General features: G+C 37.3%; 1 protein-coding gene across 3 annotated transcripts in view; it reads left to right on the top strand.

The window, feature by feature from the left end:
- Nucleotides 1–19,750, top strand: part of CAMKMT (calmodulin-lysine N-methyltransferase) — a 407,610-nt gene that overhangs the window by 11,017 nt on the left and 376,843 nt on the right. For all 3 annotated transcript variants that reach the window (XR_013831098.1, XM_079941097.1, XM_079941096.1), the window contains exons 2-3: nucleotides 4,342–4,514; nucleotides 17,674–17,738. Coding sequence is in view for 2 of the 3 variants with exons in the window: in XM_079941097.1 (XP_079797223.1) it covers nucleotides 4,342–4,514; nucleotides 17,674–17,738 (238 nt within the window). In the remaining variant the exon portion in view is untranslated. The remainder of the gene's footprint in view (nucleotides 1–4,341; nucleotides 4,515–17,673; nucleotides 17,739–19,750) is intronic.

The following is a 19,750-nucleotide window of genomic DNA, read 5'->3' as shown; positions in this document are numbered from 1 at the left end:
TTCCTTTCCCATGTTAGGGAACTTTTTGACTATAATCTCTTCAAATATTTTCTCAGACCCTTTCTTTTTCTCTTCTTCTTCTGGAACCCTTATAATTTGAATGTTGGTTTGTTTAATGCTCTCCCAGAGGTCTCTGAGACTGTCCTCAATTCTTTTCATTCTTTTTTCTTTATGCTGCTCCCTGGCAGTTATTTCCACCATTTTATCTTCCAGCTCACTTATCCATTCTTCTGCCTCAGTTATTCTGCTATTGATTCCTTCTAGAGTATTTTTAATTTCAGCATTTGTGTTGTTCATCATTGTTTGTTTGCTTTCTAGTTCTTCTAGATCCTTGTTGAATGTTTCTTGTATTTTCTCCATTCTGTTGCCAAGATTTTGGATCATCTTTACTATCCTTACTCTGAATTCTTTTTCAGTTAGGTTGCCTATTTCATCTTCATTTATTTGTTCTTGTAGGTTTTTACCTTGCTCCTTCGTCTGTAATATATTTTTCTGTCATTTCTTTTTTTTTTTTTTTTTTGATGGTTGGTGCTGTATTCCTGTGTTACTGGTTGTTTGGCCTGAGACATCCAGCACTGGAGTTTGCAGAAAGTTGGGTAGAGCTGGGTCTTGTTGCTGAGATGCGTTCCTCTGGGAGTCCTCACTCCAATTAATATTCCCTAGGGTCCTAGGTTCTTTTTTAGTCTAGCGGTTTGGACTCGGAGCTCCCACCACAGGAGCTTGGGCCCAACCTCCAGCCTGGGACCCAAGATCCCGCAAGCTTCGTGGAACGGTAAAGAAAAAAAAAAGGTAAAAGAGAAAGAAAGAAAAAAAGCAGTACAATATCAAAGAATAAAAAATAAAGTAAAATTAGTAAGATAAAAAATATATTAGGAAAAATAAAACTACCATTGAAACAAGTGCAACAAGGTAAAGTAAAACCTCAACAGAAAAAAGAAAAAAAAAAGCGGGGGGAACAAGCCCAAAGGGGAGAACAATAACAGAGTATAAAGAATAAAATAAAATTAGAAAAATAAAAGATTTATTAGGAAAAATAAAAACATAAAAGAATCAACAACAATGAATCAGCAAGGTAAAACAGAACCCCAATCTAAAAGAAGAAAAAAGAAAAAGAAAAACAAAAAGCCTTGGCTATGGGGGCGAATTTTAGGTGGGGGCTGGAACTTAGGCAGGGGCGGGTTTAGGGTGGGGCAGGACCCAGGCATTTGGTGTTACGTTTGATCATGGGGTGGGGCCTAGGCTCAGGACCCATGTAGCTGGAAAAGGCCCTGAGGGGGGCCACGTTCAAGTGTGGGGCAGGGCCTCTTCTTAAGACCTGGGTGGAAGGGGAGAGGCAGCACATGGAAGGTAGGGCCTCTGGAGTGTGGGGTTCCAGAGTTTGGAGGTAGGGCCCTGAGTGAGGGTGTGTGGGTGGGGTTTAGGCCCAGCGCATTGGAGGGGGTCTCCGAGTGTAGGGGTGGGGCCCTGGGTGAGGGTGTAGGGGCGGGGCTTGGATTCTGCATGGCAGGAGGGAGGCTCTGAGGGCAGAGGATTAGGCCCGAGCCCAAGAGGCTCCCTGGTGCCTAAGTGGACAGGGAAGGCACTGGCTGCATTCCCTTCCATTCCTTCGTGCCTCTCCCTCACCATCTCCCCCAGGGTGTCCCCCGTCACTGCTGGACCCCTAACCGCGGGTGGGTCCCGCTGGGTGTAGGAACTCCCCTCCCCCAGCCACCCCTCAGGGGTGCCAGTCCTGGAGGTCCGGCCTTTACTTTTGCTCCCCCTTCCTCCCTCTCACTCCCTCAGGACCCTCATGGCTGGAGGGGGCCTCGGTGGGCAGAGGATGAGGCCTGGGATCTCAGCAGGTTCCTGGGCACCCAAGTGGGCAGGAGAAACCTGGCCACACTCCCTTTTGATCCTCTGCCCTCCCAATGGTCCCCCAATTTACCACTTCCAGCATGGGATCCCTTCCCCTCCCCCAGCCGCCCCTTAGGGGCACCAGTCCCATCCTGCCTCCACTTCTCCCCCTTCACTCCTCCCATGCCCCATGTCCTACCCGGTCGCTGGGGGTTCTTCCTGTCCCCTTAGGTTTCCGTGGTCCCTCACCAGTGCCTGGCAGGTGCCCTAGTTGTGAGGAGAGATGAATTCCGAGTCCTCCTAGTACGCCATCTTGACTCCGCCCTTGAAATGTATTTTTATTATTCAGTTTAAAATACTTTCTAATTTCCATTGTGTTCTTTTTTTCATTCACAGATTATTTAGAAGTTTATTGCTTAACTTGCAAATATATTTGGTTTTTCATATCTTTTTATTTTTCATTTGTTTATGACTATTAGAGCGCTTTATATCTTAAAAAAACTTTATGGGAAATGTCAAACATATACAAAAGTGGAAAAAAATAGTTTAATAACCACTCAGGTATCCATAAGCTTCAACTATTTTTAACTCTGGACCAAATTCGTTTCATTTCTGTTCTCTCATTATGCAACCCTCACCAGATTATTTTGAAGCGAATCTCAGATATCATATTTTTTCTATAAATATTTCAGTATGTACCTATACAAGATGACATTAAAAAATTAATTACAATACCATATCCTATCCAGAATAATTCCTTGATGTCATAAAATATCTGGTCAGTTTCCAAAAGTTTTCCATTGTCTCCTAATTTTTCTTTACAGTTTGATTATTTTGAAAACAGGATCCAAATTAAGTTCCAAATATTGTTATTGGTTGATATGTACAAGTCTTTTTAATCTAAATATTCCCTCAGCATGTCTCTTTTTCAACCCTTGCCGTTTATTTTAGAAGCAACTGGGTGTTTTGTAGTTTCCCATAATTTGAATTTTGCTAATTGCACTTGATGATGTTGTTTAATGTGTTCCTCTCTCCCTGTATTTCCTATTTCCTGTAAGATATAGAGGCTTGATCAGATTCAGATTTGATGTTTTTTGTTTTGTCTTGTTTAATTGGTCAAGATGATGGTGGTGTGAGATTTCATCAATAATCATAGTGATGTCTGGTTATTTCTCTTCTTAATGATGATTACCTAGGTTCATGAATTCATGAAGGAGTTGAAAAATGGTGATGTTCTGTTGTTCCTTCTTCATTTATTACTTGGAATACTAGTATAAAGAGAAATTTCCCCTCAACTTCCATTTGGATATTCTCAGTTATGGTTCATATAGAAGAGACAGATAAATACTTGATTTTTTCTCCTCATTTACTAGTTTTCAAAATAAGTTGGTTCTTTAGCATTTTTTGGTGATCATCAATGAAGTATTTAAAAAGTTACTGTTATGAACTAATGTGTTTCAACTCAGTTACATTTATTATCTTTGTTAATGCTTGCACTATCCTATCAGTCCTTTTGATATAACCCTTAATTTTGTATGGCTTTCTTGTTTTCTTGTGTGCATGATGTTCCAGACTTATCTTGTACAATTCCTGCCCTTTTTCCAAGGGCCTTACTTTTTTTTTTTTTCTTTCTTCGTTTTGGCTGTGCTGCGTGGCTTGCATTATCTTAGTTCCCTGACCAGGAATTGAACCCATGCCCTTGGCAGTGAAAGCGTGGAGTTCTAACCACTGGACGACCAGGGGATTCCCCTTACTTTGTTTTAATAAAAAATGGTATTTAGAGACAGCAGTATATGCAGTAGGTGTGCTCATTGCTACTAGTTTGGTCATTGTTTTTAGACCTTTTCAGTGGTCAGATGTAGGAAATATATGTACAGTTTTAAAAAATGAAATACATCATTAGTTTATATAATACTTTATTCAGATTCAGAGCTACAGAGTTTTTGCTTAACCTCATTAATCTTACAGTTGTATCTCCTTTCTTCCATACTTAAAAACCTAGTTTTCAGTGGCACCAAGAAAACTACTCATTTGATTTATCTTCATACACACACATACACACACACACACACACACACACACACACACACACACACACAGCTCAGAATAACATACCTGCCCCTGCCTAGGTATTAAGCTTTGAAATTCAACTTTTACCCCCTAAGTCTACAAGCTGTTGAAGGTGCTGCTTGTCTTCTCAGCTCTTTCTTTTGGAATTGATGAATGTCTCACAAGAAAAGTGGTTGCAAAAGCCAGACTCATCTCTCTAGATTTACCTCCTTTTAAAGATATTAGACTGGTAGATCTTCACTATATTCTTTGCCCTCTGATGCCTTCGAGTAATGTTTTAAAATATTTTGTGTATGTTTTCTAGTTGTCTTCAGTAAGATGTTGGTCTTTTCCAGTAATCTGCCATTACTGGAAAAGAAAGTCCCCTTACCACTTAAATGTTGAAAATTTAATTTATATTTATATAATGTGACGACAATATTTGGTTTTATTTCAAAGGTTCTGAAACAAAAACACCTGGATGATTGTCTACGACATGTATCTGTAAGAAGATTTGAATCATTTAATCTGTTCTCAGTAACAGAAGCCCAAAAAAGGGAAACTGAAGAGGAAGTTGGTGCCTGGGTTCAATATACAAGCATCTTGTATCCTGAATACAGTATTTTCTTAAGGTAAACATCACTCTAGTTAAGATTTTTTTTTAAGTTTTTTTCTCTTGTAGAAGAAAACAATCTAAGAATCTCATTGTTCATTCTATTGAGTTTGCAGGCAATCTTTATCAGAACTTAGGTTTTGCAACTTTGTGTTTGGAATCCTGCTGCTTTAACTGGGTCTTACTGTATTCTCAGAACTAAAAATAAAACATTCTAAGGAATGTATCGGCATTTGAGGATAAAGTTCAAATCAAAGGGTTCATTTAACCATTGTCTCATAGCATTTTATTATGAAAAAAAGCCAAGTTCTTTTTGAGGCAAAGAAGGCTGAAAGTGAAAACAGAATTTTTCCAAACTGCTCTTCAAGTAGTAGTTATTTGAAAAATCAAGCTTTGGTATTTTTCCCATTCATGTTTTGTCACTTTCAGAATAGAATCTTAGGAATAGGAGGAGAAAATTCACCCAAAACACTGATATCGTGAGAAGCATACAGACTGTTCTGGCTTTAAAAATCATTAGAAAAGAGATAAGAGAGTTGCAAACTGAAGTAACAAGATATCATTTTTACTGAATTAATTTTCTCTCACAGTTACAGTCTAGCATGTTGCAATATTACTGCAGGTATTTGATTTTATAAAATCTGCCTTTCTTGACAAGATTTCACCTTTTGAAAGGGAGGGAGGAGCACATTTACAGTAACTGTAAGAAGAGCAAAAAACATTTTAAGTGGAAACGTGTCTGAATACAGTTTAGGTAAGGTCAGGAATAATTTTAAGAAAAAAAGTTTTCACAAAGGATGTCTATTTATAGTATATGTTTCCTGAACTATTTTAGTTTAAAATATCTCAGCTCTAAAAGATACCATTATAGCTTAAAATTTGGGATTTGGATAAAAATTGACTAGAGTGGACAGGGGAATGCAATTAGGATGTGGTTTCATCATGTTGATTTATTAAAAACTCTAAATAGAAGGTAAAAATTTAAGGATTTGTGAGTTTGCCTGTACATTCATTATGAGATTGAAATTAGAATACCTCAACTGCCTGGCATTCTGATGGAGATAGTTTAGTCCTTGATTAGGAAGGAAAGAAAAATGCATTAAATGCTTACTGTTTGCCAAGTACAGTACTACGTGCTTTGATGTATTCTAATTCATGTACTCCTTACAATAAGTCTGTGAAGTAGGAATGAAGATGATTAAACAATTGGAAGATAGAATCTATAAGGATATTAAAGAGAAGGAGAAACAGAGTAATACCCGTACTGGTAGGGGTCTTCAGGTATAAAGTTCTAAAACTTATCTTCTACGTCTACGGTGACAAGAGGCAGTAAGTGTAAACTGTACCAAGAATAACTTCCTGACATCTTCAAGGCCCTGGTAAGGCTTAGCCAGAGAGAATGTGAAATCTTCTGTTCTTGAGAGCTTTCAAAATAAGGCATGGTTCTCCACCTGGTGGAGATGGTGTTGATGTAGCACCAAGACACCTCTCCAACAGTTTGGTTCTTTGTGATATATCCATTTTTGAAAGAATAAATATATCTATATAAATATGATATTAAATCCTAGTTTATAGAAAGATGACAGGTGACTGAGCTAGAATTTAGGCCTCATTGGCTGCCAAGATTTTTTCTCTGTTTTTCAAACTAGCTAATATCTCTCCATATCAATAGTGCAAAAATAACGATAGCTTACACATACAGAATTCTAGAGCTGAATTCTGGTCTTAGAAAAAAATAATCCTAACAACATTAATAATGACTGACAATTGAGTGCCTACTATGTGACAAGCACTGTTGTGAATGGTTTACATGTATAAGCTTATTTAATTCACATAGCACCTCCTGAGGTAAATATTGTTTTTAATCCTCATTTTACAGATGAGAAAATAACTCGATTGAGGGCACACAGCCAATAATTGGTTGTGCCCCTATTTAAACCCTGGTGGTCTGGTTTCATGCCTGTATAATACTTTTAAAAACTTTTGTTTTGAAATAATTACAGGCTCTCAAAAAGCTGCAAAAATAGTACAAGGAGTTCCATGTACCCATCACCCAGCTGTCTCCATCAGTAACATCTTATATAATGATAGTCACAGCCTGCACTTTTAACTTCTACACATCCTGCCACTTGTGAGGCAGTCATATATACATTTATTCACTTTTCAGATGAAGGGATTGAGGCCTAGATAAACTAATTTCCTCATTGATTATTCTGAGCATTCCATTTCTTACTCCATAATCCTGATACCGTATAGGAAATCACTGATATTACTGTAATTGCTTAGGAAGGGCAGGATTTCTGCCAAGAATAGTTCATTCCATTCCATTGCCAATTTTGTTCATGTTGATTTCTTATGGTTACCACTTCTCCTTGTTTACTGTTATCTACCCAACATGGATTTCCATTCTTGCTCCTTTGATATCTTGTATCAACTCTTTTGTCAGTCTTTCCATGCCATTTCTTTAGCTACTTTTATGTTTTCTTCAGTGTTATTTGAATTGTGAGCACTCTAAAGTTTAAAAAAATTACTTGTAATAGCCAAAGTAGTGGCTTGGAAAGTTGTTTTGAAATGCAGTACCATCATCATCTTCTATATTTTTTAAGTTTATTAACGCTATGCAGTAAAAAAAAGTGGTGAATAGTTTTTAAATAAATCAGTAAATTCATTTCCCTACATATTGATTTATGTTCCTTTAAAGTTTTATTAGACTTGAAATGAATACCTTAAGAGAGTAAATAACTAGATATTCGTGAATTCAGAGTACATAGTTGTATATTGTTTATATTATTAAAATGTATATAAGCAGTGGCCTGAATTAAAATTTTGATCATTTCCTGTCAGCTTTACATGATGATACTTAAAATGAAGGAATAAAGAATTTCCCCTGGTGACTTTTCATCAGAAACAAAAGTCTGGACAATGTAAAAGTTAGGTTATGAATTCTCCAAGATCTGTTGTCTTTTCTGTATATCTGAGGATGGTCGACTCTTTGCTCCAAAGTGAATGTTGAGACTTAGTAAATTAAAATCCAGGGTATGGCTCCTGCTTTATTCCTTGGCAAAGTCTTCTTGTTTCCCTGGTGTTCATTTCTTAGAGTTTTATAGAAGAGGTTCTTGCTATTAGATAGATGCATGTATAGAAAACTAATATATACCAGGAGGTGTTTATACTAAAAATCCTTCATTAAAAATTCCTTGTTCCTGGGACTTTCCTGGTGGTCCAGTGGCTAAGACTTGTGCTCCCAATGCAGGGGGCCCAGGTTTGATCCCTGGTGAGAGTACAGTGGCTAAGACTTGCGCTCCTAATGCAGGGGGCCCAGGTTTGATCCCTGGTGAGGGAACTAGATCCCTCGTGCTGCAACTAAGAGTTTGCATGCTGCAACTAAAGATCCCATGTGCCGCAACTAAAAAAGATCTCGCATGCTGCAACTAAAAGATCCCACACGCCGCAGCAAAGATCCCATGTGCCGCAGCTAAGACCCGGCACAGCCAAATGAATGAATGAATGAATGAATAAATATATATACATGAAGGGACTTCCCTGGTGGTCCAGTGGTTGTGAATCTGTCTTGCAGTGCAGGGGATGTGGGTTTGATCCCTGGTCAGGGAACTAAGATCCCATGTGCCATGGGGCAACTAACTAAGCCCATGTGCCACACTACTGAGCCTGTGCGCCACAACTAGAGAGAAGCCTGCACACCACAACGAAGAGCCTGTGTGCCACAACGAAAGATCCCATGTGCTGCAACTAAGACCTGATGCAGCCAAAAAAAAAAAAAAAATATATATATATATATTTTAATAGATCTTTATTGGAGTATAATTGCTTCACAATACTGTGTTAGTTTCTGTTGTACAACAAAGCAAATCAGCCGTATGAATACATGTCCCCATACCCCCTCCCTCTTGAGCCTCCTTCCCATCCTCCCTATCCCACCCCTATAGATCATCGCAAAGCACCGAGCTGATCTCCCTGTGCTATGCTGCTGCTTCCCACTAGCCAACTATTTAACATTCAGTAATGTATATATGTCGTTGCTACTCTCACTTCACCCTCCTACTCCATGTCATCAAGTCCATTCTCTATGTCTGCCTCTTTATTCCTGCCCTGCAACTAGGTTCATCAGTACCTTTTTTTTTTTTAGATTCCATATATATGCGTTAGCATACGGTATTTGGTTTTCTGTTTCTAACTTACTTCACTCTGTATGACAAACTCTAGGTCCAACCACCTCACTACAAATAACTCTATTTTGTTTCTTTTTATGGCTGAGTAATATTCCATTGTATATATGTACCACATCTTCTTTATCCATTAATCTGTCAGTGGACATTTAGGTTGGTTCCATGTCCTGGCTGTTGTAAATAGTGCTGCAGTGAACATTGTGGTGCATGTCTCTGTTTGAATTATGTTTTTCTCAGGGTATATGCCCAGTAGTGGGATTGCTGGGTCATATGGTAGTTCTATTTTTAGTTTTTTAAGAAACCTCCATACCGTTTTCCACAGTTGTTGTATCAATTTACATTCCCACCAACAGTGTAGGAGGGTTCCCTTTTCACCACACCCTTTCCAGCATTTATTGTTTCTAGCTTTTTTGATAATGGCCATTCTGACTGGTGTGAGGTGGTACTTCATTATAGTTTTGACTTGCATTTCTCTAATAATTAATAACATTGAGCATCTTTTCATCTGCCTCTTGGCCATCTGTATGTTTTCCTTGGTGAAATGTCTATTTAGGTCTTCCACCCATTTTTTAACTGGATTGTTTGTTTTTTTGATATTGAGTTCCATGATCTGTTTGTATATTTTGGAGATTAATTCTTTGTTGTTTCATTGGGAAATATTTTCTCCCATTCTGAGGGTTGTCTTTTTGTCTTGTTTATGGTTTCCTTTGCTGTGCAAAACCTTTTAAGTTTAATTAAGTCCCATTTGTTTATTTTTGTTTTTATTTCCATTACTCTAGGAGGTGGGTCAAAAAAGATCTTGCTGTGATTTATGTCAAAGAGTGTTCTTCCTATGTTTTCCTCCAAGAGTTCTGTGTCTGGTCTTACATTGAAGTCTTTCATACATTTGGAGTTTATTTTTGTGTTTGGTGTTAGGTAGCATGCTAATTTCATTCTTTCACATGGAGCTGTCCAGTTTTCTCAGCACCACTTATTGAAGAGGCTGTCTTTTCTCCATTGTATGTTCTTGCCTCCTTTGTCGTAAATTAGATGCCCATATGTGCGTGGGTTTATCTCTGGGCATTATCCGGTGCCATTGATCTATATTTCTGTTTTTGTGCCAGTACCATACTGTTTTGATTACTGTGGCTTTGTGGCATAGTTTGAAGTGGGGGAGCCTGATTCCTCCAACTCCATTTTTCTTTCTCAAGTTGCTTTGGCTATTTGGGGTCTTTTGTGTTTCCATATGTATTGTAAGATTTTTTGTTCTAATTCTGTGAAGAATGCCATTGGTAGTTTGATAGGGATTGTACTGAATCTGTAGATTGAATTGGGTAGTAGATTGCTTTGGGTAGTATAGTTATTTTCACAATATTGATTCTTCCAATCCAAGAACGTGGTATATTTCTCCATCTGTTTATGTTATCTTTGATTTCTTTCATCAGTGTTTTATAGTTTTCTGAGTACAAGTCTTTCGCCTCCTTAGGCAGGTTTATTCCTAGGTATTTTATTCATTTTGTTGCAGTGGTAAATGGGAGCGTTTCCTTAATTTCTCTTCTGATTTTTCATTGTTGGTGTATAGGAATGCCAGAGATTTCTGTGCATTAATTTTGTATCCTGCAACCTTACCAAATTCACTGATTAGTTCTAGTAGTTTTCTGGTGACATCTTTAGGATTTTCTATGTATAGTAAAAAACTGTATTAAAAAAAATTTCTTCTCCTTGTCTTATAAGTTGCAATTTCTTGTTGTATAGAGATTACTGTATAGATACTAGAAATTGTTGTTCCCCGCCCCTGTATTTTAACTTAATTTCAGTGTAATAGGAATTTGCATATTCTGGAAACTTTAAAATACTTCCATTTATATTCAGAACCATAAAAGTGCCTGAGTTATTCATTTATAAATGTATACAAGTTCTAGGGATAGAGGAAGCTGAGAGGCCTGAACTGCCCTCCTTTCTTTGAATGACTCCTGTTGCTATGGTAATTGCTGAATTAGAAGCCTAGCATTCTTGCGTTTTGGCCTGTCCTGGAGGCTTAGAATGGGCAAGAAGTCAAGAATGACTTTGGCCTGTCCTGGAGGCTTAGAATGGGCAAGAAGTCAAGAATGACTTCCCTGGTGGCGCAGTGGTTGAGAGTCCGCCTGCCGATGCAGGGGACGCGGGTTCGTGCCCTGGTCCGGGAAGATCCCACATGCCTTGGAGCGGCTGGGCCCGTGAGCCATGGCCGCTGAGCCTGCGCATCCAGAGCCTGTGCTCCGCAACGGGAGAGGCCACAGCAGTGAGAGGCCCGCGTACCACAAAAAAAAAAGAACGGTAGTACAGCAAATGCACTGCATTGAGATCATGTATTGCTTCTCTAAGGAAAGGAAAAAAAATAAAACAAACCCTCACCCCACTGGATTTAGTATGTACCGTGTGAGCGCACACTGAATAAAAACTTGTGATGGGAATGATATGCTTATGAAATTAGATGTATGGCAGATTATCCTTATATGTGTAGTGTATCATAGGTGCCCCTTTAAAACTTGGCAAGGTTGGTATCTGAGGCAAATATGAATACTGAATTTATATTTGTTTATTTATTATTTTTAATTTAAATTTATTTATTTGTTCATTTTTGGCTGCGTTGGGTCTTCGTTGCTGCGTGCAGGCTTCCTCTAGTTGCAGTGAGCAGGGGCTACTCTTTGTTATGGGTGCGCAGGCTTCTCATTTCATGGAGCTTAAATCACAGATATGGGCTAATTGTAACTTAACTTTCTAGGTTATTTGAAGTTCAGTCATGATTGTTTGTGTAGTTTGCTTACATATACATATATTCAAAGTTTCAGTAAATTGAAATATTCCCTAGATACTTTTTCAAATTTTCATATATTATGTAGAAATAATCTTTTAGTTTCCTATAACTAGTAGATGTAAGACTGAAAAAAAAAACTCTTCAGCCATTTATTTTCGAAAGATCTCCAAAGTAGTTGCATGGAAAATCAACTTTTTAAACCTCTTTGTTCTTATGCAGCCTCTTAGGACCCATTCTGCTCTCTGGCTTACTTTTTCTGATTTTGGGGGACCACTTTTCTTTTTAATCAAGGTAAAATTAATCATTTTAACCATTTTAAATTCAGTATATTCACGATGTTGTGCAACCATCACCACTCTCTAATTTCCGAAGCTTTTCATCAACCCAAAAGGAAGCCCCATCCCCATTACTAGTAACTCTCCATCTTCCTCCTCCCCCTAGCCCCTGGCAACCACTTAGCTACTTTCTGTCTATATGGATTTGTCTATATTGCCTATTCTGGACATTTTATATAAGGAGAATCATATGATATGTGGCCTTTATATTTGGCTTCTTTCACTTAGCATAATGTCTTCTGATTCATCCATGTTATAGCATATACCAGTACTTCATTCCTTTATTATGGCTGAATAATATTCCATTGTATGGACAATACCATATTTTGTTTATCCCTTCATCAGTTGATGGACATTTGGGTAGTTTCTACTTTTTGGCTATTATGAATAATGCTACTATGAACATTCATGTACAAGTTTTTATGTGAATGTTTAAGTTTTAAATTCTTTCTTTTAGGTATGTACTGAGGGGCCGAATTACTGGGTCATGTAGTAACTCTTTGTTTAACTTTTTGAAGAATGGCCAAATTGTTTTCCACAGTGGCTGTGCCATTTTACCTACTGGGAATATATGAGGGTTCTAGTTTCTCCCCATTCTTGCAAGCACCTATGATTTTTCCTATATTATTATTATTTTGTATTATTGCCATTCTAGTGGGTGTAATCTTACTGTTGTTTTGATTTGCAGTCCCCCAGTGACTAATTATGTTATATGTTTTTTCATGTGCCCATTGGCCATTTGTATAACTTCTTTGGAGAAATGTCTATTCAAGTCCTATGCCCATTTTTAATTGGGTTGTTTGTCTCTTTGTTATTGAATTTCAGACTTCTTTATATATTCTGGTTACTTAACCCATATCAGATATGTGATTTGCAAATATTTTCTCCCATCTTCTGGGTTATCTTTTCACTTTCTTGATAGTGTCCTTTGGTGTACAAAAGTTTTTAGTTTTGTTGACGTTCAATTTATCTATTTTTTTCTTTTGTTGTTTGTGTTTTGGGTGCCATATTTAGCCCTCACTTACTTTTAACCTCTGGTTTCAATCTCTTGATACCTTTAGGCTTCAAATTTTTCTCTGGTAGCTTTTTTTTTTTCCCCCTCTTCAGATAATTATCTGCCCCAGTTACTTGCTCCTTAATCCTTACCCCATAGGCCATTCTTTAGAAAAACTCAAAGGTCCTCAGTTCTAGCATAGCTTTAGGTGCTTGTGAAAAAAATTTCTTGGCTTTGGGAAGAAAAAACTGGCTACTGGTAAACTTTTTTCCAGCTTTGTTGAGATATTGATATAATTGACATATAACATTGTGTAAATTTAAGGTATACACTGTGTTGACTTGATTCACTTATATATTGCAAAATGATTAGTACCATACTACTAGCTAACACTTCTATCATGTCACATAATTATCATTTCTTTTTTGTGGTGAGAATATTTAAGTTAAAGGCTTGGGAAACAAGTTAAAGCTTCGGAGTTTAGGAGAAGATGGAGTGAACTTTTTATACCCTGGATATGTTAGCAAAATGTTATGACTGTTATATAACATTAATTATCAGTGTAATGGTAAAACTGAAGTTTGATAAGGTCCCTTCCTTGCAGGTATTACTGTCTAATAACCACATTGTCCAGGCAGGACCTAGGTAAACAGTTGAAAGATTAAGGGTAGACAAGATCTTATAGAGTTGACACTTGAATAAAGTATAGATGACTCTGAACAAAGAAAAGTCCTTGAGTTTGGGCCAATTGAAAGGGAACTTGAAATAATCAAACTGAATCTTTACCACACTGTGTTCATGGCAGTTTTCCTATAAGTAGGACTAATTCTTATACCATTGAAGACAATGATTGTTGACATTTTTCTTTCATGAGATGCCATCTTTTAGGGTTCCTAGACTTCGTAGATAAATGATTTTCATTTTTGTAAGTTACTTAGAGGTATAGGATTAGTTTTCCTGTCTCCCCACCCTGATCCCATTTAATGTCATAGGGTATACTTTCTGCTTCTTGGCTTCAAGAAGTAATGCTTTCAAGAAGACAAGTTTTGTGTCACACTTTCTTTTTTTTTTTTTTAATAAATTTATTTATTTTATTTATTTATTTTTGGCTGTGTTGGGTCTTCGTTGCTGTGCGTAGGCTTTCTCTAGTTGCGGTGAGCGAGGGCTACTCTTTGTTGCGGTGCGCGGGCTTCTCATTGCGGTGGCTTCTCCTGTTGCAGATCACGGGCTCTAGGCGTGTGAGCTCAGTAGTTGTGGCTCACGGACTCTAGAGCGCAGGCTCAGTAGTTGTGGCGCACGGACTTGGTTGCTCCGCGGCATGTGGGATCTTCCCGGACCAGGGCTCGAACCCGTGTCCCTTGCATTGGGAGGCGGGTTCTTAACCACTGTGCCACCAGGGAAGCCCTGTGTCACACTTTCTATTTTTAATACTGCTTTTAACTTTTAAACATGCATTTTACTTTATCCCAGTTTCTGCTTTTTAGAAATCTTTAACTTCTTGCAAAATATATGTACCTTTTTTTTTTTAACTCTTGTCTCAGATTTCTTTTCAAATGTTTATTTCATCTTGATGAGAGAGAGAGAGATAGAGTGACAGAGAGAGCGTGCGAATGTGCATGAGAGAATGTCCTTATTAAAACTAGGCCATAAAGCAATTTCACTTTTAGTTATTTATCCTAAAGAAATAATCAGAAAGGGGCTCAATGCTATTTCTACAAGGATGTTCATTGAAACAATATGCATAAAGCACAAAAGTGGGCATAATCTAAAAATCCGTTGTAAGGTGTTGGTTCAGTAAATTATGGTGCATTCATTGGACTACTTGGCAGCCATTAAAATCATGTTGCAGGAGAATATTTAATGATGTGGGAAACTTTATAATATGTTAAATGAAAAAATACAAATTGAAAAACTGTATGGACAATGTGCTTTCCGTTATTTAATGACAGGTCTATGAGCATAGCATAAAATTTGAAGGCTATATACCAAACTATTAACTGTGGTTACCTCTGCATGATAGGATTATGGGCAGTTTTTTCTTGAGGAAACTGTATATTGCTTTTATATTTAGGAAAAAGTTTTTTGAGTTCTAAGCTGTATTGCTGATCATTTTAATAGCTTCATCTTGTGCTTTAGATGTTTAATGCTTTGTTCTTTTTCCTCTCTTGTCTGACATGTATGTTGTAGTTTCCTAACATGGAAAAGTTAGGCGTAAATAACCTCTTCTAGAATCTTGCATCCACAGAGAAGGTGCAGAATCATTGTGTTATGAAGATGAAAGTTGGATTTGTGGTTGATAACTTCATTGCCTTAGGTTATGATATTGTTGAACCCAATGGTTATTGGGTCAGTGATTATTGCAGATAACTTTTTGCATCCTCACTTGGTCACTCCATGAAGGAACTTGGTCTCTGTGATAGAAATAAAATGTTGTTCTGAAAAGGGTATTACAGTTTACATGTGTTCTCTTACTACATGTATTAGCTTGCTAGGGCTCCCAGAACAAAACACCGCACATTGGATGGCTTAAACAGCAAGATTATTTTCTCACAGTTTGGGGTCTAGAAGTCTTGGATCTAGGTGTTGCAGGTTTGGTTTCATCCAAGGCCTCTCTCTTTGACTTGCATGTGGCTGCTCTCTTGCTGCCTCTTCACGTGATTGTCCCCCTGTGCACATGCCTTATTGTCTCTGTGAGTCCTAATCTCCTTTTTTGGTAAGGATATATATATATAATATATATGAATATATATATAATATATATAATATATATTATATATATATTAGGGTTTACCCTAATGACCCAATTTTAACTTAATTAACTCTTTGAAGGCCCTATGTCCAAATTCAGTCGCATTCTGAGGCACTGGGGGTTAGGGCTTCAACATATGAATTTTGGGGAGACAGTTCAGTCCATAAGAGTATATATCATTTGTGATGAGTTTTAATGACAAAGTAGTACGGATGAAGTAAATTTTACTGTGAATTATTAATGGTTATTATAAACTATTACAACATCTGAAAGAACTACAGCTGTAAGTTATATAGGGGAGAATGTAGAAGATTGTAGATGTGTTAGCACCAACTTTTTGTAATCACCACTGGAAAAGTAACTCAGACTCTATGACCTACTGATTCAGGTCACACCTAATGTGATTCAGGAGTCCTGGCTAACACAACACTGCCACTAAAATTTGGGAAATGTATTGGTAATACGCCTTCTGCCATTCTTCGAAATAAACTTTTTTTTTTTTCTCCTAGCTGGGCTACATGACAGGACCCTGTGGTGGCTGGTGTCTCATGGTCCTAGAGAAGTTTGTAGACCCTCTCCCTTATATACTCTTACATGTGACAATGGTGATTGTTTTCTCCCCAATGAATCCTGGGGCTGACCTGGACTTTTAACTCACACTGCTACAGTCTCCTGCTTGTGGATCCTTCCTAGGGGTCTCATAGAGTGGGACCTGTTTTGTGATGTATCCAAAACTGATCTCTTTTGGGTTAGTAATTCCTTAAGGGAATGTTCTTGTTGAAATACAAAATATTTTCATTTTCTACCTATATTTGGGAGACCGAAGGTGACTATCTCTTAGGAAATATAGTCCAGAGTTTTAGTTTTTCTGTTTCATTGTTACTGTGTTAATGTAGTTACGATCTATAATATTGGTGGAATTATTTAAGCTTCAGGAGTGTCAGACTGGATTTAAAGTTTTTCCTCATTCAAATAAAGGCATACTGTGTTTATGTGTTATAGGTGTATAATGCATTTACGAGATGTGTGTATATATTCACACACATACTTGGTAAGATAGTTTGATTAAAAAATGAGAAATTTGGGCTTTTATGGGTAATTGCTCTATTTTTAACTTAATGGGGTCATGGAAGGTTCATGGAATATGAAGTTCAGGTTTTAGCTCTTCCAGTTACTTGCTGTGTGATCATAGGCAAGTCTTTGAACAAATTTTAACTCCTTATAATTGAATAAGAAACAGTAACTAGGGGCTTGCCTGGTGGCACAGCGGTTAAGAATCTGCCTGCCAATGCGGGGGACACGGGTTTGAGCCCTGGTCCGGGAAGATCTCACATGCTGCAGAGCAACTAAGCCTGTGCGCCAGAACTACTGAGCCTGTGCTCTAGAGCCTGTGAGCCACAACTACCGAGCCCGCGTGCTACAACTATGGAAGTCCATGCGCCTAGAGCCTGTGCTTCGCAACAATAAAAGCCTCTGCAATGAGAAGCCCGCACACCACAATGAAGAGTAGCCTCCGCTTGCCGCAACTAGAGAAAGCCCGCGTGCAGCAATGAAGACCCAATGCAGCCAAAAATAAATAAATAAATAAATATATTAAAAGAAAAAAAGAGGAATAGAATTAAGATCAGTGAGCAAGATACAAAACATTTGCCCCCTGACGTTTAGAACTCCCTGTAAATGGAATGTGCAGACCTGAAGGTCTGTTAGTTCTTTGTGACTGAAGTTCTGAATTTGTTGGGTCATAATAGAAGGAACTTATGTATTGTGGAATGTGGTAATGAAAGTTGATTGTTTATTTTCATTTTGAGAGTCTCAAAGTGTAGGGTTTTGTTTTGTTGTCTTTATAAAGGTAAATAATTTATGTCACATTTATATAATTAAAACAATAACTATAAAAATATTTATTAGTACTTTAAAGTGTAGATTAATCATCAAGAAATGTCATAACATTAAATATCCCAAAGACTCATCTGTTATTTCTTTTCCTTCTCCCTCTAGTGGGAAGAAATATTTTAAAAACACCACATGGAAAGGGTTATTAGTATTGAGCGTATCACAATATAGTCTCAGCTTTTTAGAAGATTAATAAATGTTAATATTTCAGAATCATTAAAGAAAATGCTTTATTCCTTTCTAGGCATAATAGTGGATCTTTGAATGTTGAAGATGTTCTTACCAGCTTTGACAATACAGGAAATATTTGTAAGTTATATACCCACTGTATAGAAATATTTTTAGTGTTTTTAAAGTGAATTTTTAATTTTTTTCACAGTGTTTATTTTATTGATGTGTGTGTGTGTGTGTGTGTGTGTATGACAGAACATAGGTCAGGAGGAACACTGGATTCTCCAGTACTATCCCTTTTGTTTCTTGTTTTCATTTTGACCTTTTCAGTTAATCAGTCCAACAGAGGGGCTGTCTCTCCCTTCTTTGCTGTGTTTGGGTGTGTGTGTTTCTACTTCTTGCTTCTTCTCTCTTTCACTAAAGAGTGAACCCAGAACATTTTTCTTTGCCGCTAATATACTTTAATACCAGAATGATTTTATTTTATGCATTATTATAATATTATAGGATATATTGATTTCTTATCTAAGTCTCTGATTAAGTCATAATAGATTTCTCCACTGAGAAAATCATTTAATTATAATGTCACGTAATGAAAGAAATCAAACAAGAAATATCCTTATATCACTGTGTTAAACAGCATACCATGATAGAAGCGGTGTACTCCTTTATGTGTTGCATAGGCTATTTTTCTTAAGATAGTGGATAATCAATGAAATATTACCATTTTAAATGTAAAAATTGTACTCAAATACTTCTCAGGAAATTTCACAACTGTAACTACTTATTGTCTGAACTAAAATAACATATTGTGCTAACAGTACTACGTTATCAAATGCTTTCTAATTTTCGATCTGCATAGAATAATGTCCAGCAATACTCAGGCAATGATTTTGTTCTTATGCCCACACGATGGCAAGCTTTTGATTGTGGAGGAAAAAAATTTATGTATTTTGTCACTAAGGAATCTAACTATCCTAAAATTATCCTAAAATATTTAAAATAATGTAGGTTTCTTTTTCACGGATAGTGTTAAGTATACCTTTTAGTTTCTCTGTGTTGGCACTTGCTGAATTCTTTCCCAGTATTTTTCTTGGGGGTTGGGGCAAGGTCTGGGTAAGGGATACTAATGGTGGTTGAGGACACATTCTCCTTTAGTTCTGTGGTAATGTAAAATATCATTAAGTCAGGCTTATGCATACCCAATTTAGGAACATAATTCTAGAACCTTAAATGTGGATTTTTGATTTGGTAATGTAAAAATCAAGTACTGTTCCCAATGGCTCGGTATGAAGTAGGGCCACTAGCTGGCAGCATTATGTAAAATAAAAATATTTTCCTAAAGGTCTAAGCTATTATTTTGTGTATGAATAATGTGTTACACCCCCCCCCCCACCGTAAGTTGTTGTTGCATTGACAAATGCAGAAATTTTATGTTAAAAGCTTTTTTTTCCCCCACTGCTGCCCATTGTTTGGTAGAAAGGTTTGAGCCTTTGGATTGAGACACCTACATTTGAATCTTGGTTCTGAAATTAATCTTGAGCAATTTATATTATCTCTTTGAACCTCAGTTTTTTTTCATCTCTTAGAACTGGACATAATGTATGGAAAGTGTATAACATATTGTATTCCTCATACTTGATACTCGGTAAATGAAACTCTTTATTATTACCAGTGGTGAGTACCTCTAAAGCTTTGCAGTTTTTTTTCTAATAATGAAGAAAGTATTTTTAAAAATTATTCTGGGGCTTCCCTGGTGGCGCAGTGGTTGAGAGTCTGCCTGCCGATGCAGGGGACACGGGTTTGTGCCCCGGTCCGGGAAGATCCCACATGCCGCAGAGCGGCTGGGCCCGTGAGCCATGGCCACTGAGCCTGCGCGTCCGGAGCCTGTGCTCCGCAACCGGAGAGGCCACAACAGTGAAAGGCCCGCGTACCAAAAAAAAAAAAAAAAAAAAAATTCTGATGTTTTAAAATAAACTATTTTGATTGAACTAACAAGGTGGGAAAATAGATCAAATTAGAAAAATAGTAATTTATTAAAATGTCTTGTCATAAATGTGGTCTTTTTTTAAAAAATAAATCTATTTATTTATTTATTTTTGGCTGCCCTGGGTCATTGTTGCTGCGCAGCCTTTCTCTAGTTGTGGTGA

This window comes from Stenella coeruleoalba (genome assembly GCF_951394435.1).
Source record: "Stenella coeruleoalba genome assembly, chromosome: 13".
Lineage (NCBI taxonomy): Eukaryota > Metazoa > Chordata > Mammalia > Artiodactyla > Delphinidae > Stenella > Stenella coeruleoalba.
This window is presented reverse-complemented; position numbering and strand designations above follow the sequence as displayed.